At 37.8% G+C, this 27,916-nt stretch overlaps 2 protein-coding genes and 1 long non-coding RNA gene across 5 annotated transcripts in view; 2 read left to right on the top strand and 1 right to left on the bottom strand.

The window, feature by feature from the left end:
- Positions 1–208: 208 nt before the first annotated feature.
- Positions 209–19,064, top strand: LOC127951308 (hippocampus abundant transcript 1 protein-like). Of its 3 annotated transcripts, none has more exons than XM_052549133.1 (12): positions 209–430; positions 2,468–2,563; positions 6,505–6,567; positions 6,807–6,934; positions 9,150–9,264; positions 9,517–9,735; positions 10,702–10,815; positions 13,906–13,977; positions 14,145–14,257; positions 14,861–14,958; positions 16,807–16,973; positions 17,052–19,064. In XM_052549133.1, the coding sequence occupies exons 1-12, from the start codon at positions 347–349 to the stop codon at positions 17,262–17,264; spliced, it is 1,482 nt and encodes a 493-aa protein (XP_052405093.1). In that variant the 5' UTR covers positions 209–346; the 3' UTR covers positions 17,265–19,064. The 3 variants fall into 3 exon arrangements, with proteins under 3 accessions (XP_052405093.1, XP_052405092.1, XP_052405094.1); XM_052549134.1 differs by having other exon boundaries at positions 226–430; positions 2,474–2,563; XM_052549132.1 differs by having other exon boundaries at positions 223–430; positions 16,807–19,064.
- Positions 6,859–22,409, bottom strand: LOC127951309 (uncharacterized). The gene is made up of 3 exons (XR_008152641.1): positions 22,117–22,409; positions 9,348–9,419; positions 6,859–6,989 (listed from the first exon to the last, which is right to left on the bottom strand). It is a non-coding gene; the product is annotated as an uncharacterized LOC127951309 (long non-coding RNA).
- A 3,848-nt stretch (positions 22,410–26,257) lies between these two features.
- Positions 26,258–27,916, top strand: part of LOC127951307 (insulin receptor) — a 44,217-nt gene continuing 42,558 nt past the window's right edge. The window contains exon 1 of the mRNA XM_052549131.1: positions 26,258–27,481. Within this exon, the coding sequence (XP_052405091.1) occupies positions 27,148–27,481 (334 nt within the window). The 5' untranslated portion in view covers positions 26,258–27,147. The remainder of the gene's footprint in view (positions 27,482–27,916) is intronic.

Below are 27,916 nucleotides of genomic sequence, written 5' to 3'. Positions count from 1 at the left end.
CCAGTCTTTTAGTGAGGACAACACAATAAAATAGCACAACAGTCAGCAGTTTACAAGACAGAGGGATTCCTCATTGCTTTGTGTTCCCGTGCCGATTATGGTAATAAGCACTTTGGATTCACTCGCGCGGACAATGTACTCAGCCAATCAAACCGCGAGGTAAACCACTCCCGTATGACTTTGACCAATAAGAAGCCCGCGTTGAGAAATATGGGCCGGACCCCCGAGTGCCAGGACTGACGACAGGAAGTCGCATATCTTATCGTGGATGCTAACGGTAAACTGTAATATTTAGCCACACCTCGCAGGTCCATCTCCCACAAACAAGAATGGATATAAGTTAACAATGACTGGAGAGAAAAAGAAGAAAAAGCGGCTGAACCGCAGCATTCTTCTAGCCAAGAAAATCATCATTAAAGATGGAGGCACTGTGAGTAAAACATTTCTTTGTGGCAGTTAGCCATATGCTAGTCAGGGCTAGCAAGCTAAGCAGGTGTTTTTTACAGGATGAGCTGTAACAGCTTTACATTGAGTTTCGATTGCAACCTTTCAGACACCTTTTAGTGAGTTCATCTGTTTCGTGATGTAAACTCGTTTCTCCTTATTTACGAGAAGAAATGTACAGTAATTTGTGAGAGACAATAGTTTCATTAGGCAGCCCATAGTGAAAACAACAAGCCAGCTGGCGAGAATGCCAACCAGATCAATCATGGCTTGCGTTGACATCGAGTGAGTTACCTTATGCTTAAAACCTGGAAATGAAACTTGAAGCTTGAAATTATGATAATGAATAATTTATTAAGATAAATAATCTTTAAGGTGACCATAAGTGAAAGAAGTGGGTGTCCCATCAGAATAGAAATCAACATGCATTTTATGATATGTTTTGTCCGACAGTTCACCTGATGTGTTCTCTACAATAATTATTTGTTTATGGTTTTATCATTGTGTTTTGGTTGTAAACATATTTTAAAAAGATTCGATTTGTCCTTATAATGTCAAGAAAACTGCTAATGGGCTGTCAAATTGTATTCGATCAAGCAAGTAGAGTGAATTCCCATGAAATACTGTGTAGTCTATGGCACCATTGTCTATGAAGGAAACACATCTCAATACATTTTTGAAGGTCTTAAACTCAGAAATGTTTGAAAAGACTACAAAGGCATTATGTTAATTATATAATATATAAATATAAATATTAATTATGAAGTAAAACTAAATTTAATTCTACACACTGAAATCATGGTGTTTTGTGCATGCATTTGTAACCTGTGCTTGTCTGCATGGTCTAATGCAAGTTACAAAATATATATATTTGTCTTTCATTTCTTCACTTTCAAACATTTAAAACCCAAAAGCTTTTAACATGTAATGTTTTGACCTCTTTTGTTTTTGATACTGCTAAAAAGCACTAAACGTTGGAAATTATGTAAATGTAAATAAAGTGAACCACCTGTCTTTGCATTCCCAAAAAGAAGCACGTCAATTAAATTGTAGCCTTTGTTTTTATAATTTATGATTCCATAAGATCTATTTCTGTTTAAATTTAATTAATTGTGAAGCCCCGTTTGTTTATTTTAATGCTACATTCAGTTTAACAAATGATTAGATTTTTATAAACTTGCATCACAAACCCCCTGAGTTGCATGGTAATTTTGTACCAGGCTACATTATATGTTTGCTATGAAAGTAAATTATTTTTTATTTTTTCAATATGTAATTTGAACACACTACACATTTTCCAAGAAGTGCGAGATGGTTTTACACTGTAACAAGTTGTACATAACAAGAGCTTTCTAATCATTGACTTATTGTACAAGTGATAAGCTTGAGACTCCTGGAAAATCATTTTGTTTGACACAATAACAGCTCTAGGTATCAGCAGTAGCTCTTCAAATTCAGCAGTTAATATTTTGGTCTTCTGAACTTTAAGAGCTTTTACAAATACAGTCAAGCTATTCAAGATGTGTTTGCACAGTTCAACAAAGCCCACGGCTCTTTCTCCCCATTTTCTAATGATCTGTTGCATTGAGCTCAGTCTGCAGGCTATTATACACAGGAGTGCAGGCTTTCTTGCATACCATTTAAGTCACTTCTGATGTTTAGCATGCATAATTTCAATAAGGGTATGGCAAGGCAATTTGGGGCTTTTAGGGATTGGTTTAGTGAAAACTAAAGTGAAAGCTTTTGCAGTGCACTAGATAAAGAGATAGTGTTAGATAATGAATTTGGCATAGTAGGCCCTTTGGACCCTGTTATTGCAAACTGTGATCTTGTTTATTTAGTGGTAATAAATGATGATAAAACCTCCGTTAAGTCAAATATTATATTTGTGTATCAAGCCTTCTCCTATTTCTCTTGTCCAAACTTCCTCCTTATTTCTTCCTTTATCCCTGTTGTTCACATTCCAGCCTGATTTAGTTTGTTTGTAGTAACATCATTAGTAATGTACGTCCTTCTTGTTTAGCCACAGGGGTTTGGAGAGCCCAGTGTCTATCATGCGGTGGTGGTTATCTTCCTGGAGTTCTTCGCCTGGGGACTGCTCACCACTCCCATGCTTACGGTAAACCAGTTTTGCTTCATCGCCCTCATTCACATTTCAGATCAGAGCGAATTACAAGCAATTAATATTTATATTCATCCTTCCTTCCTTTTGTATCCATTACAAGGATAGACATTTCCCATTGCCTGAATCTGAGAAGGCTTGAACTGAATAAATTAATCCTGATCAAATGGAGAGGGTCAGAATGAAGCATTCAGTTTTAGTTGATTGTTTCAGCGGAGTATAACGGACCCAGCCATATTAAAACATCAAACGCTGTCATGCTAATAATGACCTTTTTATTCTGAAGGCTATGGAGGGTTTGTCAGGACACATGGTTGAAAATGAAGCTGAACCTGGGATTTACTTTGTATCTTTGTGCCAATTGTTTTTATGCCGGTCAGCATGATACTATTGTTGACACTGTATCCAGGACAGTCACAGCATTCTGCACAACCTTTTGTCTCAAAGTGATCTGTGGCTCTGATTGTAGCCGGTGTTTCCTTGAGATTTACACTGCATGCAAAGTGGAATTGCAGTTTCCTTTTCTTGAATAATGCATGAATTGAAAGCAGTGTTGGGTTTCACTTTCAGTAAAAGTCAGCAACCCCTTAGAGTGAAATCTGGACCAATCAGGCCAAGCTCAATACATATTAATATGCATTTAAGTGTGTGTGTGTGTGTTTTTATATATATATTAGGGGTGTAACGATACGCGTATTCGTATTGAACCGTTCGGTACGACGCTTTCGGTTCGGTACGCGGTACGCATTATGTATACCGAACGGTTCGTTGGAGTAATTAATTATATTTGGAAAAAAAAAAAAAAAAAGAGAGAGATAGAAATAAAATGATATGCGTTCAACAAGGTAGCCCAATAACCCAAACAACGTAACAGGCAATGCCCCTGACACTCCCAAAGAAGAAGAAAACACCAACTTATATGTTTATGTTAGGCTACTCAGCAGGCGCTCGCTCACTCAGTACGCGCTGAAGGCTCGTTGCAAAATGGCCAATGCGTTTAACAGACTAGAAATGAGAAGATCCCCCAATAACCAACAGGTCTGGTGTTTGGGTGCACTTTGGATTCCCTTTAAGCTATAATGGTGATGGCAAGAGAGTGGTGGATAAAAAAACAACGGTATGTCGCATCTGCAACATGACAGGGTACACCAGCGGGAATACAAAAAAAAAAAAAAAAACACCAGGGGAATATCTGGGATATATGCGTCAGTACTATCTGGGAAAAGACGAAAAAAAGGAGAAACATGCACGCAGCAAACTATCCCTGCAGCATTTAGACACTATAGCTTACAGGGAATCCAACCCAAACACCAGACCTGTTGGTTATTTTAGGATCTTATATTTCTGGTCTGTTAAATGCATTAGACATTTTGCAATGAGCCTTCAGCGCGTGCTGAGTGAGCGAGCGCCTTAGGGGCCGTTCACATATCGCTCCTAAAAACGCGTGGAAAACGCTAAGCACGTCTTTCTCCTCCTTTCCAAAGCGCTCGGGCAGAAGCGCTCATGAGGCGTCTGTCTTTGCTAAGCAACAATGACGTGCTCTCTCCATGAGACGCGGAAATTTCAGCGAAGGATAAATGGATTTGCAGCTCTAAAAATCGCTTGCAGTAGCTCTGCTACTAAATTTATTTCAAAATTGCAATCCATATACAACTATGATCAGCTGTTCCTTCATCTTGGCTGAGCTCTCAACCTTGTTACGGGAAAGGATGAAGCTGATTGGTTGGTTCTTGTCACATGACCCGCGGTGCGCTTGCGGCATTCTGAAAAGTTGAGATGTTTTTACATTTTGCTGTATCTAAAACGTATCGAACCGAACCGAACCGAACCGTGACATCAGTGTATCGTATCGAACCGAACCGTGAATTTTGTGAACCGTTACACCCCTAATATATATATATATATATATATATATATATATATATATATATATATATATATATATATATATATATATATATATATAATATACAAAAGTTTGAGAACAAATGAATGCTGTATTTTATTTTTTAATATAGAAAATGAATGTAACATAATAATGTAATTTCACTAGTGATGAGTTTTTAAGGTTATATTACTGGCTATTGGTAGTGGCTGAAAATTAAATTGACCCTTAATTTTTTATTGTCTCATATATGAATAAACTGACCCTTTTTTTTGTCCCTTCATTGTCCTCATTTCCTAATTTGGGAGGAGGATTTGCATTTAGCTGGTTGTTGAGCCAGAAAGTCGCCTCCGTGCTCTTTGCTCTGGCCTTTTATTTGATTAGTAGCCTCTGGCTCTGATACTGAAGCACTAATGAGCCTAACAAACCCTTCAAGCTAAATGGCACACTAACAAGTCGTATGTCTCAGTGAGAGACACAGTTTTGCTCTTTCAGACAGTGCAGTCGAGCTCTGCTTCAGCGCACCCTAAAATCTGAGTGCCATATCAAACTAACACAGCAGGTGAAATGTGTTGACATGCTTTGTTTTCATTTCCCAACAGAACAACGGAACAGTCTGTTCACAGCATTCATTCTCACATTTAGAGTGGGGAAAAGTACCATTACATTTCTGTCCATATTTCCATGCTCATTGTATGAATCTGACCTATATACAAGCAGATTCTTTAATTAATTTACAACAGACCAACAACATTGAATTACCAATAACCAGTTCGTTTTCTCTTTTATTCAAGTCTGTTATATCAGTGCAGTTAGAAAATAACCGATAAATGCAATTTTTTTTCTTCTTTTTTTAAGCCTAGAAGAATCAAGAATTAACCATGCTGCTGTATAAGTAAAGCTTAATGTTCCCTGTGAGACTTTTGGACCTCTTGGAACTGAAGACGTTGTCTTTGAATGTGTATACAGGTCAATTGATTTGTCTCCCAGTCATAAAAGAACAGATATCTTTAGTACTCTTAAGTATGTAAAACATTGATATTGTTGTATACAGTGAGTTTAATGATTAATCAAGCTGTGAGAATCATTGCTCCAGTTAGAGGCCTGCAACTGCCATCAACGGCAATGACAGTACGTGTGCTTGGCCTCAAATAGAAAACAGTTAATCTCTCAGAATGAAGAAGTAACTTTGCTGTTTAAATACAGCCTTGTCTTGTACTTTATTACAGGTTGGTCATTTCATTGCACAGTCAAAACAACATGTTTTGGACTCAATGTGGTTATTTTGTTACCTACACAAAAAAGAAGCAGCAATAACAAATGACCCTCATTTATCTGGAAAAACAAATGACGTTTTAGATCATAGATCAAACTTAGCTTGTGGACAGCTTGGGTATTTGACACGGACATTACAGATAACAGATGGTTTTCTACCCTATTAATCATTTTAATATGGAAATGGATTTTGTTGTATTTTTTTTAGCTTTTTGAGGATATTTAACATGCAAGCATTTTCAGAGCAAATAAGTAGAGATACAGATATGTATTCATTTTTTTATTTTTATTCTGTTTTAATCAGACTTGTTTGTTGTTGCCAAGTACAATCAAAATGTTAAATGCATGAAGTAAAATATTAGGCAAGTTTTCTACAGTTGTGTACTACATAAACACATTTATTAATATTTTGACATGTTGTACTCTGCTATACATGTTGTATATTGTGATTATACGCACTGATATAACAATACATGATTAATAAAGTCAGTTGTTAAATGTTATTAAATGAGTGAAAGATGAATCTTGAAATGAGTCTAAAATTGCATTAAAATCATTGTATGGTTCATGATGTTACATACTTTTATATTGTGAGCAAAGTCTGTGTAAATGTATTGTGATGAATCACCCAATCGTTATTGTTATGCAGAAGCAGTGCTTCTCTGAATATGGTCCGAGAGTAAAGCTAGTGAATAATTACCAGCTCATGGTTATTTTGTAGCCAACCGATTATCAGTTGGTAGCATACATTTATGGTCAATCTGTGTTTTTGTTTCAGGTGTTACATCAGACATTCCCCCAGCACACATTCCTGATGAACGGACTTATTCATGGTGTCAAGGTAGGACAATGACTTCAGCTGTACGCTTTTACTCGTGCTTTTTTCCTCTTCTCCCTGTGGGTACTTAATGTATCATTTTTAAACCTGACCGATAAAGAAGATTCTGTGATCAGCCTGACCTGAGTGTTACTGTCAAACATCCTGTTATCACATCCTGACAAGCTCTGGTCATGTCATTTAGGTATTTTCATAACTTTGAAGTAAATGTGTCATTAAAGGGAGTCTTTGTGTTCACGCAGGGCCTGCTGTCTTTTCTGAGTGCTCCACTAATCGGTGCTCTGTCAGATGTGTGGGGCCGGAAGTCCTTCCTGCTGCTCACCGTGTTCTTCACCTGCGCTCCCATCCCTCTCATGAAGATCAGCCCATGGTATGTCTCTTACATGGAGACCATTGCGTACAGGCAAAGACTCAAGAATCACCAACTATATAGACCGCACATAAAAAACCTAGATCAACCTACACCTTAACATTACGGGCCCTATTTTAACGATCTGAAACGCAAGTGTCAAAGCGCGAAGCGCAAGTAACTTTGTGGGCGGGTCTCGGCGCTGTTGCTATTTTCCCGGCGGGATAAATGGCTCTTGCGCCCGGCGCAAATCTAAAATGGGTTGGTCTGAAGTAGCTTCATTATTCATAGGTGTGGTTTGGGCGTAACGTGAAATAAACCAATCAGAGCGTCATCCAACATTCCCTTTAAAAGCAGGTGCGCAAGTTCCATTATGGATTGCTATTATTATGGCGTATTTACCTGGCGCACGCCAGGAGCGGTTCACAGCCGAGGAGACTGATGTTCTTGTAAGAGCAGTGAAAGACAGAGAAGTTGTGTTGTATGGGGATGGGAGAGACCCACCCAAAATAGCATCGGTTAAACAGGCGTGGGAGGAAATAGCCACAATTGTTTCATCGATTTTTTTTTCCTGGTTCTTGACGGACAAACCAATTTGTCAGATGTCCTTAAATACATATATGACCTCAAACAGGTCTGATCCTTAATTACTACAATTAGCCTGAATAATTTGTAAGCTAGATTTATGCCTATTTTTTCACATCTTCGTGGCACACCACAATGATTTCCGTCATCTCATGTGTTAATATTTTTTTTTAAGTGTAACAATTTATGATTTCCAAAAATAACTGTTGCATCTGTGTAGATTACATGAGCAAAGTGTATGCGCGTTGTGCACGCTATACATTATGGTCAAGCATGCGCCCTTAAAATAGCATAATGAACAACGCGCAACGCGCCACTGACTTTAGACTAGTTTTTTTCTGGTCAGTGGCGCAATTGTTTAATGGTACAGCAAAATAGCACCAGGGATTGTTTGCGCCGGAACACGCCTCCTTTTTTGCGCTGAACCGCCCAGGGAGCGCAAGTTCATTCACTAGTTTAGCGACGTGCTTCTGTGGAGGGAAAAGCGCGCTTTGCGCAGGTGCAAAATAGGAATGACACATGCGTCGGTGTACAAAGTCAATTGCGCTGGGTGCAAGATAGGGCCCTACATCTTAATTCCTATTCAGGGATGATATGGTGCAGCACTATTAGGCAATTAAAACATAATTTCTTGATGATTTTTCTGAAATAACTTACTAAACCAATACTAATCTCTGCAAAAGCATTATGGCTATATTGCCTATATATATATATATATATATATATATATATATATATATATATATATATATATATATATATATATATATATATATATATATATATATATATATATATATATATATATATATATATATATATATATATATATATATATATATATATATATATATATATATATATATATATTTTTTTTTTTTTTTTTATATTTGTTTATCTGATAAAATATTAAAACTAGATTCAAAATGGTACACAATTCTCAATTGTTTAACTATGTCATCCTGGTATCACAGACTCGCTCTTGTTTCATACAAACCCAGCAGCTGCCATCTTGCTATGACTGTTTTGTATGCTGTAATGGATTATAAGAGAACTAACAAACTGTTAAGGTTTTTAAAAAAATAAAATTTATTTTATTGCCTAAATTATTTTGTGGTGAAATGTTGTTGTTATACATGGTTTGACTGCACCGTTTCCCTTAAATGCCCGTTTAGTTTGAATTAGAATTTTGAATTTGAATTGAATCGAATTTGCCATCTTCACGGAAGCTTTTGCATTCAAATATTTCAACTCCAATCAATATTTTGCATCTAAATTTACTTGTGTGGCAAGTAGCTGTGTAATAAGCAGGATAATGTACATCCAGCTGGTAATTCTCGCAGGTTGTCCTCCGCTTCACGTCTGGGTCCTGATCACCCTGTCTGGGGTTTTTTCTGCGAGAACAACAAGCTGGATATACATTATCCCTTATAAAATATACTGTTGTGAGTTTAACCTTACAGTGAGATAGTTATTGTATTTATTGTAACTTTTGCATTATTAAAGGTTGCATAATTGTCATTTAATTGATTTGTTTATATCATCTTAATTTTAAGCTATTTTGGAAAGCTGTTTCCTACTATCAAGTTTGAAGCATTTAATTTAAGGATTTTTCTGGTGATCATCTCCTTCTCTCTGTCTGATCCCACAGGTGGTACTTTGCGGTGATCTCCATGTCTGGTGTGTTTGCAGTCACTTTCTCTGTCATCTTTGCATATGTGGCCGATATCACTCAGGAGCATGAAAGGAGCACAGCATATGGCTTGGTGAGCAGAGGACCATGATTCATGACTTCCCTTTGATGTTGTGCTGTAACCTGACTTCACAGCATGCGTGCAGCAGCACTTACTCTTTTTGTTGCGCTTTGGCGGATATTGGTTTCCTGTTGTTTTGACAGCCGTCTGCGGTTTCCACTTTTGCCCTGCAAATAAGAAATGAATATGTTAATTGCATCGATGAACATTTCCCTTGCGGTCAGCACAGTTGATTTATCTCAAGGTTCTGTTCCTCGCCCACAGGTATCGGCCACCTTTGCAGCCAGTTTGGTGACAAGCCCAGCGATCGGTGCTTACTTGTCAGTGACCTATGGAGATACTGTGGTGGTGATCCTTGCCACAGCAATTGCTCTGCTAGACATCTGTTTTATCCTGGTAGCGGTTCCTGAGTCCTTGCCTGAGAAGATGAGACCAGCTTCATGGGGAGCCCCCATCTCATGGGAGCAGGCAGACCCCTTTGCAGTGAGTAACTGATGTCTATAGCTGTTTTCATCCACCTACTTTTATGTGCATTTTGGGATATTGCATATGTACATATGTTAAGGATTTGCCACTGATGATTCAAACGCGAATTTTGAGCAGCCGTTCTGAATTCCAGCCCTCGCGCCCCCCTATTTTGCATATTATGTACGTTTCTTTTATGGCTTCAGATGTTTGTTCTTTTCGAACATAACTGCCATGCAAAGTGGACATCACCATATATCCCGCCATGATTCCAGTTCGAAGCGAACATATATGTTTCATTCAAAGTGCATTGAAGTGTGCGAGACATCAATTTAATTTGCATTTATTTACAGATATATATGATGTCACACTTGTCCATGTTTGAAGACGTTAGAACACTCTGTAGAACACAGGATGACATAGAACACTCTGTAGGGACCTTGTCAGTGGGAACACAGTTCATACACGGAGCTCACTTCTAAAGAGCTGATTATCTTGAGCATTAAATCGGAATGTTTAGAATTCTGTTGTGACACTGGAGACTAGCAACTGAAAATTCAGCTTTGTCACCTAAAGGAATAAATTACTTTTTTAAATGCATTTAAATAGAAAGTTTGAATTTATGTCTTTACCGTAAACAAATACAATGTTGATAAGCATTAAAGAGACTAGTTTAAAAATGAAAAAAAAAATATTGACCACAATCTTTTGAACCGTATTGTGTGTGTGTTTTATTTTTTTCCCCATCTGAAATGCTTGTTCACACTCTGGTTGCCTTTTTGCCTCAAATCACTACCAGTGTTAATACCATTTTAATGGGGAAAAGCAAACCTTGAAACCTAAAAACTGGTACAACAACAAGCATTTGACGAAGAATGGCGAAGATGTAATTTGTCTCTTGTTAAATGAATCATGTTGCTGTGCTGCTGCCCACTCATTCTCTCTCAGTCTCGTGTTCTCATTGTGACTCAATCTTGTTCACAGTCCTTGCGTAAGGTGGGCCAGGACTCCACGGTTCTCCTGATCTGCATCACAGTCTTCCTGTCTTACCTGCCTGAGGCTGGACAGTATTCCAGTTTCTTCCTGTATCTCAGACAGGTACAGTTCATACCTTTTGCATCAATACTACAGAGACCCAGATCTGTAACTCTTCTGTATTTGCACGGCGGATCTCTGAGGTTGCAGCTGCTGTTTGTTGCAGGTAGCATGAATGTACCATGACGTTTATACAAACACTCAAACCTTGTTGTTGCTTAAGCAAATACCCTAAATGTGAGTCACATATCCGTGAGTCGTACTTCACATAGCTTCCCTCACCCTTCAAGTAATGGTTAGAAGTAACTGTTCTTGCTTGAGATGGTCATGTGATTTTCTTTCTTTTTAACATCTTCCTTAAAGTGCTTCTATTTAGCAGAAGGCCATTCGCCCATATTGCAGAGCAGAGCAGAGCAGCGTGTGGTTTTGTGAGATGTGTGAATATAATACCAGAAGCCTGATCTGATCACTGCAGTTCATAGAAACATCATTACGTAATACTTTGTTTTCTTCCACCTTGTGACTGACAGTTACTGGAAATTAAATTACCGGTAATAGAAATTAATCTAAATATAGAAACTGCTTGGATGACACCATATGCTGCTGGTGTTAATATGTTTGTCCATTAATAAATCAGTCATAAATCAGAGGCTTATTTCATAACATTGTGGCTATCATAAACTCAAAACTATTAAAACACATTTTTGTTATATAAATATATATAAAATGTTACATAAATATACCGTATTTTTCGGACTAAAGTCACACTTTTTTTAATAGTTTGGCTGGTCCTGTGACTTATAGTCAGGTGTGACTTATTTATCAAAATTGATTTGACATGAACCAAGCAGTGTTAATTTCGTTGACTAAATATTTTCGTCATTATTTTCGTCACGAATATATTTTTGCCGACGAAAACGAAACGAAAACTAAAATAGAAGGCACTGATGGAGACTAAAACTATGACTAAATTGATTGACATTATCGTCAACGAATAAAGGACGAGACGAAAATAGACTGTGACGAAAATCAAATCAGCAGACGGGAGAGATGCGAGGAATGAGCAAAAGAACCGGCAAAACAGAACAGACTGCATGAGAGAAGAGAACCAATCAGAGCCCGACTTATTGAGACGTGAAGCGAAGGTTTTCAGTTTTTATGAGCTCCCGGGAAGTCGGCATTCGAAGAGGTGATAGGGACTTAAAGCAACAGCCTCTGGTGGAACGGCAACGCCATTCTGGCGTTGTATTGCGCCTGCGCGAATTTAACTGCTACTTTCTGACGTTCTAATTTAACGGTCTACTACGGGAGAACAGCTGATTTGCCAGAGTCGCTACAAAGTGAGAGGTTAGGTAAATAAATGTTATGTTTTTAGACTTATTTACATCATACAATATTAAAAACTCCTCTTCTGACAAAAGATTGTCATTTAACGCCAAAAGCAATCCTTCTCTTGCTTTTTTAAATTATATATATTTTTAGATCTCAATAAATGAATTAATGCTGCGTTGCGCTGTTCTGTTTTACCGTTGCTTAGTGACTTTTACGTTCTTGGCTACAGCGGTGTGACGGCAAACTTCCGGTCCCTGTAGCCGTTCCATTCGCAGCTGTTGCTTAAAGTCCCTACTGTCTAAAAGAGCGACAAAATGTCCACAGCTCACTTCACGTTTGACGACGAACAAAACAAAACAAAGTGTAAAGCACGCGGAGCGCTCATTCGTGGCAAGAACACAACCAATTTGAAAAGACATTTACAGACGAGCCACCCGGACATTTTCTCAAATGTAATTTTACAACGATGTTCTTTTGTTTATTGAGCTAAGCAAAATTGGAATAGTGCAGTGAGTAGATGTTGTAGCATTAAATATTACGAACTGAAAAGTACTGTAAAATAGCCCCTTCTTCAAATTAGATGCGAGCACAATACTAATACGTAATATCATGATAAATACATTTGATTAATAATAAGGTTTAGTATATTTTATAATGTTCTACTTGTTGACAATATCACAAATATTTCTATATTAGTCATGTGAAACATGAATGTTCACATCCTATCATTATACATACAAATCTAGCAATATTGTAGTATTTAAAACATACAATATTGCTAGACAAATGAATACCTTATAAAATCTTGTTACTTTTTTAATCCACCTAGCTGCCAACTTATTAAATATTTACTTTAAATGTATGCACTTATTGTTCAGCTCAGCTGTAAGCTTTAAGGTCCTGGACCTAACGTTATTTTTCTTTTATTGATGGTCAATTGGCAGCTAGTTATTGTTTACATTATCATGACAGTGTTTGTTGCTGCATAAAAGCTTTTGAATCGAAATAAAGACACAGTTGTGTTGAAATAAAGTTGAATTTGTGTTTTATATATTTTGGTTAAGTTTGTTTCCTATACCAGCTGTAAAAAATTGTCTAGTAAATCTGTTATTGATTTTAGTCTTATTTTAGTGGACTAAAATACCAAGCAATTTTAGTCGACTAAAATAAGACTAAAATTAAAACAAATCAGATGACTAAAACTTGACTAAAACTAAAAAGAATTATAGTCAAAAGACTAAGACTAAAACTAAATTAAAATTTCGTGTCAAAATTAACACTGGAACCAAGAGAAATGAACCAAGAGAAAACATTACCGTCTCCAGCCAAGAGAGGGCGCTCTATGCTGCTCTGTGCTCCTGTAGCACACACTGAGCAGCATAGAGCGCCCTCTCGCGGCTTTAGACAGTAATGTTTTCTCTTGGTTCTTGGTTCTAAATAAATGCGACTTATAGTCCAGTGCGACTTATGTTTTTTTCCTCGTCATGACGTATTTTTGGACTGATGCGACTTATACTCAGGTGCGACTTATAGTCCGAAAAATACGATATATAAAATGTGTGCGTGTAAATTCAAAAAATTACAAAAGCACACAACAAAATGACTAGTAATGTTAAAATAAAAACTGAATACGTACAAAAAACAAGTCATTTAAAATACTAATAGTTAATACTAAAATAACCCCATTATTAGCACAATTAGATTCACTGGATTGTGGCACACTAACTAAAACTCTGTTATTGAAAGTTTAGAACCTAAATCATAAAATCTTCTTAAATGGTGTAAATTTTCAACTACCCAACTTTTGTCTTCAATTCCCAGGTCATTAGATTTACACCAGAAACTGTTGCTGCCTTCATTGCAGTGGTGGGAATCCTGTCCATCTTGGCTCAGGTTGGTTTCCAGGCTTTTTTTTCTTTTTTTGACCCGTTCCATTGTGAGTTTGTACTGCCTGACTCTGAGCAGCACAGCATGTGTGCATTCGTACTAATCTGCTCACTGTGCGAGTGTAAATGGACGCCAGTGAAGACTTCACAGTAATGATTCCTCTCTCTGTGCAGACGGTTGTCCTAGGAATCCTGATGCGTTCCATAGGGAATAAGAACACTATCTTGTTAGGCCTTGGCTTTCAGATCCTACAGCTGGCCTGGTACGGCTTTGGCTCCCAGCCCTGGTGAGTTGTTCATCTAGAAACCCACTAGAGGGCAGCAAACTTCATAAGACATGGCACAGTTCACTTTGTAATCAGATTTGTATTTGAAATCAGAACTTATTGTGACATTTCATAAGATTTTCACTTGAACTAGATGTTTTAGAGCTTAGATACTTTCCTAAAACATAATTTTGGAAAAACTTAAATGCCAGAAAAGATTGTTGACTCACTGATCCTCTCATTACAAGCATCATTTACATTTAGCAGACAATTTCATCCAAAGTGACTTCCGACTTGCATTCAGGGTACACATTTATTTTTTGAGCAGTACATGCTTTCCCTGGGAATCAAACACATGACCTTGGCGTTGCTAGCACTGTGCTTTACTCTTTGAACTATAGGAAAGCTATCAGCAAGTTATCTATCTGTGTCTCTTGGCTGGAACTCAAATAGACAAGTAAACATGACCTCAACAGTGTATGTTTTGGATCAGTGTGTGTGTGTGTGTGTGTGTGTAATCCTGAAACTAGTTTCACATGCATGTAAGATAAACCGATTGAGAGTGTGTGTGCATGCGTGTGTGTGTGAGAGAGAGAGAGTCTGATGGTTGATTTGTCTCTTTAGGATGATGTGGGCCGCTGGAGCTGTTGCTGCCATGTCCAGCATCACCTTCCCAGCAATCAGTGCCATAGTGTCCCGCAACGCAGACCCCGACCAACAAGGTGAGATTCGTGCTGCCAAGTGTCCAATCTTAAAATATTTACACACAAAATCCTCTGGCTGGCACATTTAGTTAACCTTAGCCACAGAATGATTATGATAAAGGCGGGCGTACACGGTGCGAATTCGGATGGTCGGAAGATCGTGTGTCCACGCACACGGCATGAGTGAGTTTATCTGAAAATCGTACGGACGAGATGATATACGACACGATTTTACAACCTGCGAATTCCAGAAGCAATCGCATGAAGCTGATAGACGCGTTCGACTTGAAGCAGCGCTGCACGCATAGAAGGATCACTGTATGACATTACCGCGAGAGCGATATGAGAGCACACATATCCAATGCATTCGAATCGCTCTCGCGGTACTTTGATGTCATACAGGTGATCATTCTGTGCGTGCAGCGGTGCCTCAAGTGGAACGCGCCTAATATAACTGCTCTCCCTCTGTCATAACTGCAAATAAAATATTGATACGAGCTGTGACTGTTTCCTACACGTACAGGTTATTTTTCAGCAATAGGAAACCGGGACGTTTGGTTACCCTGTGTGTGTGTTCTTGTATATGGTTTATAAATATCTGAAATGGGTATTAAAATGTAAACATGGTTTGTGAGGACTGTGCCCTTGTAAACCAAATGGCTTTAAAAAAATACAATACGGTGTTTAATAGAAATTTTAAACATGCATTTTTCATGATGATAGAGGTAGTGTATGGGGATATACAGTATAGAATACCTTTACGTTTATGGAGAGTCCCTGTAAACTACATATGCGTGTGTGAGCGAGAGAGGGAGGGAGAGAGAGAACTAAAAAGGCATTGGAATACGTTGCTAGAAACATCATACAGTGTTCCTGACAGACTTCAGCTGCCATCTTCGTCTTTCTTCTTCTGTGGTTTTCCTAGTTCGTGATTGGTCAACTTCAGATAAATCAACAAATCGGCTCGTTCAACCACACAAATGGCACGAATTCAAACCGATAGCTCACGAACTTTTTAGACATGTTTAAAAATGATCGGGAGGTCGGGAAGTGCTCGTAAGCCACTCTGCTCGGCTCGTAATTCATCGCAAATGATACGAGCCACGACCATACGAGAATACGCGATTTCCACACGATTGAAAAAAATCGCATGCGAACTCTTACGACAGCAAAAATCGCACCGTGTACGCCCGCCTTAAGCCAGTGATTATTGTTATTGCATCATTCCATGGACAAAAACAAAGCTTTGTTAGTTCCATGTCTCTTGTGTAACTACGCAATCTCATCTCAAGTAATAAAACCATTTACACTCGTTGATATTTTGTGTATTTATGTATTTAGTAGCCAAGTAATAAACAGGATAATATACAGTCAGCCACTGCAGAATAAACCAGTTCAGTTTATTTTTAACCCAGTAATGACTGTCTGATCTTATGCAATTGGTTGGATTATTATTGATGTTCCGAATTGGTCAATTCTAATAAGCTGATTAATAGTTTTAATGAATGCTGACAGAATAATAAATTAGATTTCATTTTCCATGTAACTTTATACTGTATTATATTTTAGGTTACATTTTATTTTTGTGTAAATTTAGGATAATACACAAACTCAAATTATTTTACTTAAATATACTACAGTTTAAAACTTCTGGTTTTGTACAAATTATTTATTTTTCATGTTTTTGAAGGAATATTGTTATTCTTACAAGGCAGCATTTGTTAAAAATACAGTATAACAGCAATATTGTGAAATGATTACGATTCAAAACAACTGTTTGCTATTTAATACAGTATTGAAGCCCATTTTTTAAAGAAGTGGTTGGAGAAATGCAGTCCCATTCAGTTTGTCCTGTTTCTGTGTCAGGTGTTGTGCAGGGGATGATCACGGGAATCCGCGGTCTGTGTAACGGTCTGGGTCCAGCGCTCTACGGCTTCGTCTTCTACTTGTTCCACGTGGAGCTCAGTGAAATGGACCCCGCAGAGAGCCCAGAGAAGGGCGCCAAACCCAACATGGCCAACCCTACTGATGAGGTGAGAAACCATGAAGAAATCTCTGTATTACAAAACATGCACCTACAAAAAGATCTCACTCTATCCATGCTTCTTCAGAGTGCCATCATCCCTGGCCCTCCCTTCCTGTTCGGAGCGTGCTCAGTGTTGCTGTCCCTGCTGGTTGCCCTCTTCATCCCAGAGCACAATGCCCCCAACCTGCGGTCCGGCAGCTACAAGAAGCACAACAATGGCGCACAGAGCCACTTACACAGTTCGCAGGGCGGCCCCTGTGAGGGTAAGGAGCCTCTGCTGGAGGACAGCAGTGTATAGCCCCACTGACTCGGGATGGGCAACAGACCCCAAACTCCCTCACAATCACCACCCCAACCTCCCCGAACGCACATGTGCAGTGCACTTTTTACACAAGATGGCATCATCGTCCTCTACTGGTGTGGAGACTGGTGCAGAAATTGCAAGTGCGTAACTGGGCCAACCGGGAGCTGACCTTGGCCTTGAGGAACAGGAAGTAGAGCTAAAGACATTTTGCCTTGCACAAGTGAGGGAAATGCGAGCAGACGCAGTTGTATGCCACCGATACAGACTTGGTGACGGTTTTCCTAATTTTTACTGTTACTTGGTTTTTTTGTGGGGGTTTTTTTTCTCTCTCTCTTTGAGAATTTCAACATATAAATTATATAAATGTTCCTTGTCCAAAGACCTGGTAACTGTAACAATAGGGAACGTGTCTGTTGTGATGTTACAGGCTAACTTTTGATGTGCTGCTTTCTACTGATTCTTCTTAGTTTTGTACTACTGATACAACAGATTGAGCATCATCTTTTTGAATCCTAGAGGAAACGCAACTAAGAAAGAAGGTCATCAGCGTCATTTCACGCAGTCATCGCTGTAGTATCATGCCCCTTCAGCCCACAGTTCCTGTTCTTGTACATCAGATGAAATGGTTTGTACTTCCTCTCCTTTTCTATCATGACAAAAACTCATGCAGGGGAAGTAAACGATGCCTTTAAGTGACTTTCTATTGCATTTACCAAACCCAGATGAAGACTTCGCTCTGAGAAGGGTCAATCGTATCACTCCTGTCGGAGATTGCGCATATTTCATTCTCATTTATCGACCGCCTCGCCGCCAAAACTCCCTGTGAACGTCAGCACTGCCATGTTACAACAGGCTAGCAGGGTTACGAGCTTACATTCTGACCGCAAACCTAGTTTTCATATTACTGCAAGCACTGATGTGGGTGGATTAGCTTACATGTTATTGGATGAGCTTCACTAGATCCAGTCAATTCATATCACACATGCTGCTACTGTAGGATGTACAAGGTTACAAAGTTCTGTGGTATTATACTAGACTCTAAACGTGGTATTTCTGTTAGAGCTGAGCTTTCTGGGCACGTCGTTGTAATTTTAGACCCCAAATTTTGTGGCCGATTTCTATTTGCGGTGCTTTTTTTTTTTTTTTTTTTTCTGGTGAGACAAACTTTGAATACTTTTATCAGATCTCGACATAAACGTTTGCTTTTTCCAGAGAAAACCTCAAGTGCGTTCAGATCACGGTTTTTTTGTTGTTGTTGTTTTTTAACCGATGTCTAGGTTTCGTTTATTTGGTTTTAGGTGCCATACCTATGACTTTATTTCTGTCTTTGTGTGTTTTTATTGACTTTCTGTTATTTGTATGGTTGTCATTTACTATTTTCAAGACAAATCAACAAGATGATCCACAGGCTTAGTCATCATAACTTCTTTTAGTTAACATTTTGGACCATTTATGTTCTCTTACAGCATTGAAAACCATGTAAATGTTATTTAAAATGGACTGAATATTGCATTGATCTGTATGACCAAACTTGAATGGAATTCTTCATCATATATCCTAGCAAGGAAGAGAGACGATGGATATCATTCTGTTTTGTACCTGCATAATTACTTCATCGACTAGCCACTAATTTGCAAAGAAATCTGGTGATTGCCTCAGAAAAAAAAAAAAGCCAATTAATTTGTGCCTAAAATGTGCTCTAAAAGAATAGAAACATTTATATGTGAATGGTGAACGGCTGTAAATATTAGGAACTAATGAGAAGCTATTTATTAAAAGTTTATTGATATTGAAGTCTTTGTGTTTTCTTCAAAAAACTTGGTTTAATAATGTTTTTTTGTGGATTTTTTTTTTTTTTTTTTTTTGTATTGTATTTTGAAGTCTCTCTCAACACAAGCGATTTTCAGGGTTTAACAAAATGTTGCCCTCATTTAAAGCGGGCAATGAGAACATTTGTCAAGGCTCTTTGTATTCACTACTATATTTGAAATCTGGGGACTGTAGCCAAGTCTGATATGTGTGCTGCTGTGTCTTCTTGAGATCTGCCTCCTGCTTTTGATAACGCGAAATTTCCAAAGACGCATCTGTACTGCTTTGTAAAAGACAATGCAATGTTCACCCACCAGAGGGCAGCAGTGGACCGCTTTATAACCATCCTGCACAGCGTGATTCTAAACGACTTGTGCTTTCACTCTGCTTAAGTTTCCTCAGCCTTTCGCAATGCGGACTGGTTACTGGCGACTGGTATATCTGCAATAGTTTTAGGCTATAAAGGTAGCAGTTGGCGTAATTTTGCTTCCAACGGCAGCATGTGCTAGAAATGCATCCAACAATACGGTGGAATCACACATGAGAAGTGCGAGAAACATTTTAGGAGCCGAGTCAGAGTTTCATAATATAACACCAGCGCTACAACGCGTGTAATAATATATGAGTGCTCTTCTTGCACTTAATTCGAGTTTATTTTCAATTTAAGTAGACTACTGATATGATTTGCTCATCTGCGCAATACAAAACGAAATTAACTGGTTTATACAAGTCAAAAATCTAATATATATAAAATATGTGACCTTGCGAAACCAGTCGTAAGGATCAAATTTTTGAAATTGAGATTTATGCATCACCTGAAAGCTGAATAAATATGTTCTATTGGTGTATGGTTATGGTTTGTTGGGTAGGACAATTTTTGGCCGACATACAACTATTTGAAAATCTGTAATCTGGGTGAGCAAAAATTCAAAACACTAAGAAAATTTCCCTTAAAGTTGTCTACATGAAGTCCTTAGCAATGCATATTACTAATCAAAAATTAAGTTTTATATATATTTGCAGTATAGGGAATTTACAAAATATGTTCATGGAACATGATCTTTACTTAATATCCTTATGATTTTTGGCATAAAAGAAAATCATTTATTTTGAGCCAAATTTTTTGGCTATTGCTACAAATATACCTGGGCTATGGCTGGATTTATGGTCCAGGGTCACATCTAATATTATATCTCATAATATCTCAAGGATACTAAAAATGCTGCCGTGCATTAAGTCTTTAAAATTTATCTGCAAGATTCTTTTTAAATTCAATGTCTCTGCAACTTTTGCCTCTGCAGCTTGTTTCACACATGCAGACGCTACAGTGGCTCAGGACTGTTTTTGAAAGCAGCCTCAGCACATGTAATCCTATTAGACCTATTAGAGTGCTGTAGGGTAAGAGCAACAGGGACGGGGTCAGAAACAGGATACATTCTGTTTTCAGAAGGACACTACTGTCAGCTGGACTGGCTCCGAAGGGGAAACGGATAAAAACTCAATCAGCATCGGCCCCAGCACATATATTTACATTAGATAGCAATGCATGGAGGAACCTTTGGGGTGAATCTCTGTTGAAATTCATCCCTGACAGGCGTCCAGTGTGGGAGCCTGCATGGCTCCTGTTCTGTTTCCTTTCCCATTCTATAAGCAGATATGTATAGATTTCTGCTTTTTCCCTTCACTAACTAAGGGCAGGGGTTGAGCATTAACCCTCAGCGGCTAAACAAAAGAAGTCAGAGCTCATGGGATATCTGGTTTGTGAATGCCAGCACGATGTGTTCGAGTACGTGCCAGCTAACTGAACTGCAAACATTTTTACATAGGTGATGAATGCTGGTGATATTTATGTGTTGTCCTTTTTATTACCCTATAGCTGGCCTCATTTCCTCCTGAGGTGACGAGGAAGTTGCATAATAACTGTTTCAAGCTAATTGAGTACTGAAAGGCCTAGAGTTAACACATCAACAGAGTAACTCAGCACTGAGCGCTTCCTGAAGATAACAGCAATGAATTTATTTTGGAAAGGTTATTCAAAGGTTAAGAGCATATTATCTGAACTTATTTTAAGCTAAATGTTCATCATGAAATCGACAGAGAAATCGTCAAGATCAAGAAATTATTCAGCATATTATCGTAAAGACATAAACGTAGACATATAGAGGTAGAGGTAAATAAACACATGCATACATTTTTAAATTAATTATTAAGTGGATTTTCAGCAAACTGTCAACATTTACAGCAACACGGAAAAAAAAGCTGAATATGAAAACGATCTACTCCAAAACGTTACTCAAGTCGGTCAGATTTTTTTAAAAGTTCTTATGTGCTCACCAAGGCTGCATTTATTTGATTAAAAACTATTATAAAATTCAGTGAAACTATGATATTGTAAAATAGTATTACAATTGAAAATATATTCTATGATATAAAATATTGTAAAATGTAATTTATTCTTCAGTGTTTCATGATCCTACAGAAATCATTTTAATATGCTGATTTGTTGCTCAATAAAGATTTCTCATTATTTTCTCATGATTAAAATGATTGAGGGGTTATCCTCAAGATTTTTATAGAAATTATAAGATCAACATATATTTGAAATATAAATATTTTGTAACATTTTAAAAGTTGACTGCGTGGTTTTATAATTTTTTTAAATTATAAATAAAAAATCTGGTACCAACCAAAATCTCTGCTAAAAAGTACTTAATGCAACTGGACTTTTGACTTACCTGTGACTGCTTTATGATGTGAAATCATCAGGTCTTCCTACAACTAAATACAATTCCTGCTAAAGTGAAGCCTTTGTTAAGTCAATCCCAACCCCATCTTTAATACTTCACTCTTTCATATTTATCCGACTGTTTCTTGTATGTGCTGTTGATTAAGCTCTTAACAGAGCCCATTGGGAGCAGTTATATCACTGCAGAAATGTCATGCATTAAGTGAGAGATCTGAGATGCTTAGTTTCCCCAGGGAGGCTCAGATCCGATGTTCCCAATAACATTTCAATAAGAATAAAAAAATCACTCACATCTAATTTTAATAATCCTTCGTGTTCTCCTTTCAGTCCAAAACAGCATGAAAAGGCAGCAAATTTAATAAAGCAATTAATAGGACATCCGCACTTACGATACGTGGCCAGAGAAATAACATCCTGTCCTATTTTGTGTTCATTTATAGCCCATCTCTAAAAGAGTCATGTTTTAGAGTTTTTTTCACTGACCTTTCCAGCACATTTGCACCGTCATTTAACCAATCCACCAATCCCAGGAAGAACACAATAGACACTCCTCAAATATAAAAACATGTTGTCATGGTGACCTTACACCAAATATCGTAAACAAGTGATTAGTGAGCTTTAGCAATTTACTCTCACGATTTCCTGCTTCTCATTCATGCTTATTTCCTCCTAATATAAATGTTTGTAAAATGGAAAGGGTAATTTGAGAGGAAATTAAGATATTAAATCAGATCGGACCACTCTGATGGCAAATAGCACCGACCAGCCAACAACCTAGATGTCTACTAGTCCTTGTTGGGTGTTTAACCATCTACGACCTTCACCTCCATAGTTTTTTTCTGACCAAAATGAACAAAATGCTCCCAAAATTCCAGATAAGGGGCCAAAAAAGGCCTCTTCACAGTCTATGATGGCAGTTAAATGAATAAATAAATGTCGATTTGATTTACATTACGGTACTTTTTACGAGCCTTCGTTCCCAATCACGCACGTTTTTGTTGAGTTTATGAATGCACTGTCCAATCTAAGGCGTTTGGATTCGTCACCGCAGCTGGAGAACCCATGTGTCCCCCGTGTCTGCCCTAAATTGTAAATTACTAATATCACATAGAATTTAGGATGGACAGTACAGTAGTATGCACACTGGGACGCAGGCAACGAGAGTTGTTCCAGACAGTGCACGCTCACTGACTGAATTGTTAATCTGCATTTGCAAATTCTCTCATCATCATAAAAAACAACGATCTGCAGAAAAGATGTAAGATATTTATTTTGAAGCTTGACAGCTTCATTGATTATAAGGGGAGTACAACTCACATTACCAGACTGAAGCCACGACCACTTGAGTGTTGTTGGCTCACTATATTTATAATATTAACGATTTAGTTCGGTGGTTTTGTCTGTAGACAGAATATGACTTTGTTTATCTCCACCATTAAAAATGATTAAAATCTATTAATCGCCATTCATAGACATTGAGTAGTAATCAACAATAATGATTTGTCATGATATTGCAGCTTCACGCTCTTCATCTTCTATTCCACCATTGCAGTGTAAAAATGCCTTTTGTTGATGCTGAAAAGTGATTGGAAACAGTCTACAGTATTGTTATAGTTTAAAATAACTAGTTTTTAATCTAAGAATTTGACATAAAAAACAGATACATTTAGTAAGGTAATTAGAAAACAGCCTTGAAGGTAAGAAATATCGCCTTGTACTGATAAAGTTAATCTATGCCGCTATATGGTGCATTTTTTTTAACCACATAATTTATTAGTATTTTTCAAGTAGTCTGAGATTATGAATTTCATGTTATGAGTGGTCAGCATACTGATGATCCCATTTAAGTAGTACCACTATGTGGTGTAATCACTATTACATCAGATTATACATCCACATATATAAATCATGAGGGCTACCATCATTGGCTTACAGGCTGAATCATCATCCTGTCCTTGCCAACCGTCCATCTAATATGCATGCGTGCGTGTGTGTCTGTGTATATATACATATCCTTTTCCGATTCTTCTCTTCTCTCCATTTGCATCCTGTCCTCTACTGTTCTGTCAAATGAAGGCAAAAAATAAATGATTAATAATATTAACAAAACATTTTCAGTTTTGTTAGCAACCTGTTCCTTTTCACAGATTCCCTTTTCATCTGTATGTTTGCTGCATTAGATGAATCATTCGGATTCAGTCCATTATAAAAATTCAGTCCTTTATGTTTACCCCCATAACTAATTTCAAAAAGCTTTTATGTATTTTATGTTGGAAAAAGGCGTTGGTGTCCTTTTTCACTTCCAGTGGTGATGAAGACGGTTGTTTTCTCTCTGTGTACCTGACATTTGAAAGGGTTTAACGTGGTGTTCCCACACATAATAGTGGCGCTTCTTAGAACAGAGGATGTAAACAGGTTACAGGGCAAGAGGGATTGGGGATGTTATTGTGCCTCTTCCTCTCTCTCGTGTTCGTCAGGAAGGGAAGACATAAGTCAGACTACACATTGTGTGATTTGTTTTAAGACACACAAGCTATCCTTGTATACCAGATCACAATTAAATGTATTATGAATTTACATGGCCTCAGGGATTATGGATTGATTTTCTGTATAGTTCTACAGAGAAATTGGTGTGTTAAAGAAATATATCATGTTCAAAACAAGGCAATTGTGACATAATGTCTATTACAACAAAAAATTATTTTGACTTGTGTATTAAAAAAGCAAACATTGAGGAGCACTTATGAAAGCCAATGGGTCTGTTTTTGGATGACCTAAAAGCAGAATATGAAAGCAATTACATTTATTCTAATGTTTATAAGTGTAGCATTTGAGTTGTAAAGTTAATCTCAAAATTTTAACAGTGATTTTGTTGATATGGCACCAGAGTTGTTAAAAATGCAGATGACTTTACAGATAAATACTAAAATCATGTTGAAATGTATATTGTTTACATCTTGTGGCTTAATTTTTTGAAACATTTACAGATCAGTCCGACTAGAAGTACCTCACTTTATCCCACATTTCTGCTTTTTAAAAGAGACCAGTCAAGCTCAGTTTTGTTGTAATCAACATTGTGCCATCAGCTTTCTACTGATCCCAGAATATATGTAGTTGTACAACTTATCTGAGCTGTAAGGAATGTGTGGCAGCAAAAACATATTTATCACCTTGTACAACACAGTCCTGTTTCTTACCAACACAGTTCTCACTGATGGCCAGGACGTGTATGTTTATTGACATAGTCTACACTGTTTTTCTATGATGATCTCTTTCCATCAGAGGCTCGTAAGTTCAACAGAACTCTACACGTCAACCAATATTTTCCTTTTTTCTCTCAAAGACTTTCATTGGTCTTAGAAAACATAGCTGAGCTAATATAGATGTGCTACTTCCTCAAAAAGTTTCAAATACAGAATTATAACCAGTAAGTTTTAATACAAACTAGTAATTTTCTGAACAAACCCTTTTAAGCTTATACCTGAATGAATCAAACCGAGTCCGAGTCCGAGTCTTTGGCATAAACAACATTAGCTATTACTCACATGCTTTGTTTTTCCTGCATCTGTTTGGCAAAATCCTGCATTACTAATACATAACAATATGAATATTCTTGTAGTGTGCATGTTTTTCTTAAATACAGCTGTTGCCAATGCATAAGTACAGATAATAATGCTGGACAGTGTGAGACTGGGAGTGCAAGTCAGATTTAAGGCTACACTGTCTAAAGATTATTTCCATTATCACAAAATAAACCCTGACAGTAAAGCATAATGACTGGCTGTCTGTACATTATCTCGCTTTTAACAAGACTGCTCACCTAATACAAGTAAATTGACATGAAATATTGATTTGAGCTGAAATGATTTTACGAGATTGAAGAGACCACAGGACATCAAGGATCACTGAATTCAACCAAGTTGAGTAAGTTCAGTACTCGTTGTACTTAACATCGAATCAGTTGATAGGTTGATTTAGTGTAAATTGGAAGTAGATTAAAAAAAAATGTATAAAAAAAATCCCTTTTTTATAGATTTTTTTTTATGGGGCATGTTTTTGGAGTAATTAAAGGCCCAAATGTGAAGTTTATATTTTCTTAAAAAGACATTTACTCTATGTTATAACATCTTTAGCTGTGAAGTTTTTCTCGTCGATTTTACAGGAATTTTATGGTTTATGGCTTTATGTTATAATGACAGCGAGACTGTAAAACTTCACACAGAAAAGGTTAGTAATCGATTTTTTCACACTAAAACTGTTAACATGCATATTGTTTGTCTTGTTTGAAACTCAGTATTTTAAAGTTTACTGATCAGCCCCATTCACTGTATCGCAGACTTAGTGTTTTACCATGGTATATTTACCAGGACAAGATTCACGAATAACAGGAATAAAAGATTTTTTTTTTTTTTTAGGCTCTGGATTCCACATCATTCAATGCCAATGCATTGCATAGAAGCCAGCGTTTTAGAACACGCAAGGTGCACGCCAATGTTTAGAGCGCGCACGCGGTCTCGATCCAGCGCTCCAGTCCATATTTCCCCTGTCTCTGGCAGGTCTTCTTTACTGGCGCAAAGACAGGAAAGGGGATCCTTGGAAAGAGGGCATATGTCAATGCAATAGCTACCAACAGCGTGGGGAAAAAAAAAAAATATATATATATATTTGCAAAATTGCATTTTTATTCCCCTTTTTTTCTCCGCGAGAGAGTTAAAGACGAGTAAGCCAGCTTTGAGGAATCAGCTTCACTTCGTTGTATTGATTGATCTGTGGAAGAAAGGCAACTGCTCGCCAGCCAAGCGACACAGAAAGACTGCATGTGGAGCATTTGTGCTGGAAATCTCAGCGACTGCAGTGTTTTCAGCAGACGCCTCCAGAACTATACGATTCACTAAACTGCCAGCTTACATGTTCGCCGTGAGGAACAGCACGGAGAAACTACCGCGTGTGTGACCCGTAAACGCTCGCAGTCAGCAGGAGCGTGATTAACGTTACTGGGAAAAAGTACATATTGAAATCTGTCCGATAAGAAATCATGGAAATCTTGGACGATTTGCAGCAGCACTATCTGCAATTTATAAATCTGAAGACAGTTTATTAGAACTATAAGATATTTGCATCTGCAACAAAAAGACGCTCAATTGATTATTTCGGCCTGCGCTCGGTGTGCCAAGCCATTCCTTCCTGAGGTCCGCCAGTTTTTCCATGTTTTAATCTGCGCAAGTGCTGGATAAATATATGCAATCGATTGGAAATGATTCGTCCGCTCTTTATAAATGATGCATTCCACGTGCTTTATATGTGCGGATTGTTTTATAGTGAATGAAAGTCGTAGATCGCACTGTCGTTAGCTTAGCGCTCGAGCGTCTGCATCAGTGCGCGCGACAGCAGAGCGGATTGAACACGTTGAATTTTCCTCTCCGCCCATTTTTTTCTGAGGGGGGTGACAGAGGGCTTTTTCTGTTCTTTTTCATTTTTATCTTCCAAAACAACACTGGACTATTAAAACAGATCGTTACCCACACCAAGACGTACTCGGAGGGGATTTTTGGACGGATTTTCGGTTTCCCCGGTGTCAAAATGCGGCTGCGGACTTTGATTGTTTTGGTTGCGTCTGTCTACACTGTTTGCAACTGTCAACAAACAAATGGAGAAAGTAAGTGTAACTTAACCGCTTTGTTTTGTCTTTCATATGGATACGGATTTAATACTATGGGAGTCTTGTCTGTTTAAATGTTAATCTAGAAACATTATCGAGGTCTCTGAACGGGAAAAGGGGGTCGTAGTTCTTGACCACTGTGACACATTTGGTAAAGCAGAGCCAGACAGAAGGACATTGCAGGGCAAGGGGCGAATAAATCAAATATCGGGTCGTTTTGATTTAGACGAATCGTTTCAAACTGGCTTTAATGGTACGATCGATTATCAGGAGTGTGCGCCTTGGCCCTAAAGCCAGATTAGTGATCGTTTGAGGACAGCATTGATCTATTTGTAGCTCGAACCGCTAGTAAGGCTCGGAAATGGTTTTCAAGTTCAGCCAGGCCCCGGTTTCATGCAGCCATTTGCAGCGTTGACAGATTTGCAAGAGGAT

This window comes from Carassius gibelio, chromosome B2 (genome assembly GCF_023724105.1).
Source record: "Carassius gibelio isolate Cgi1373 ecotype wild population from Czech Republic chromosome B2, carGib1.2-hapl.c, whole genome shotgun sequence".
Taxonomy (NCBI): domain Eukaryota; kingdom Metazoa; phylum Chordata; class Actinopteri; order Cypriniformes; family Cyprinidae; genus Carassius; species Carassius gibelio.
This window is presented reverse-complemented; position numbering and strand designations above follow the sequence as displayed.

What these genes read in the sequence shown, in the direction of transcription:
- LOC127951308 (XM_052549132.1), top strand. Translation starts at nt 347, where the DNA reads ATGACTGGAGAGAAAAAGAAGAAAAAGCGGCTGAACCGCAGCATTCTT. An exon ending in TCACCACTCCCATGCTTACG is followed by an intron (nt 2,564 to 6,504) that starts GTAAACCAGTTT and finishes TTTTTGTTTCAG; the next exon opens with GTGTTACATCAGACATTCCC. An exon ending in TCTTCCTGTATCTCAGACAG is followed by an intron (nt 10,816 to 13,905) that starts GTACAGTTCATA and finishes TTCAATTCCCAG; the next exon opens with GTCATTAGATTTACACCAGA.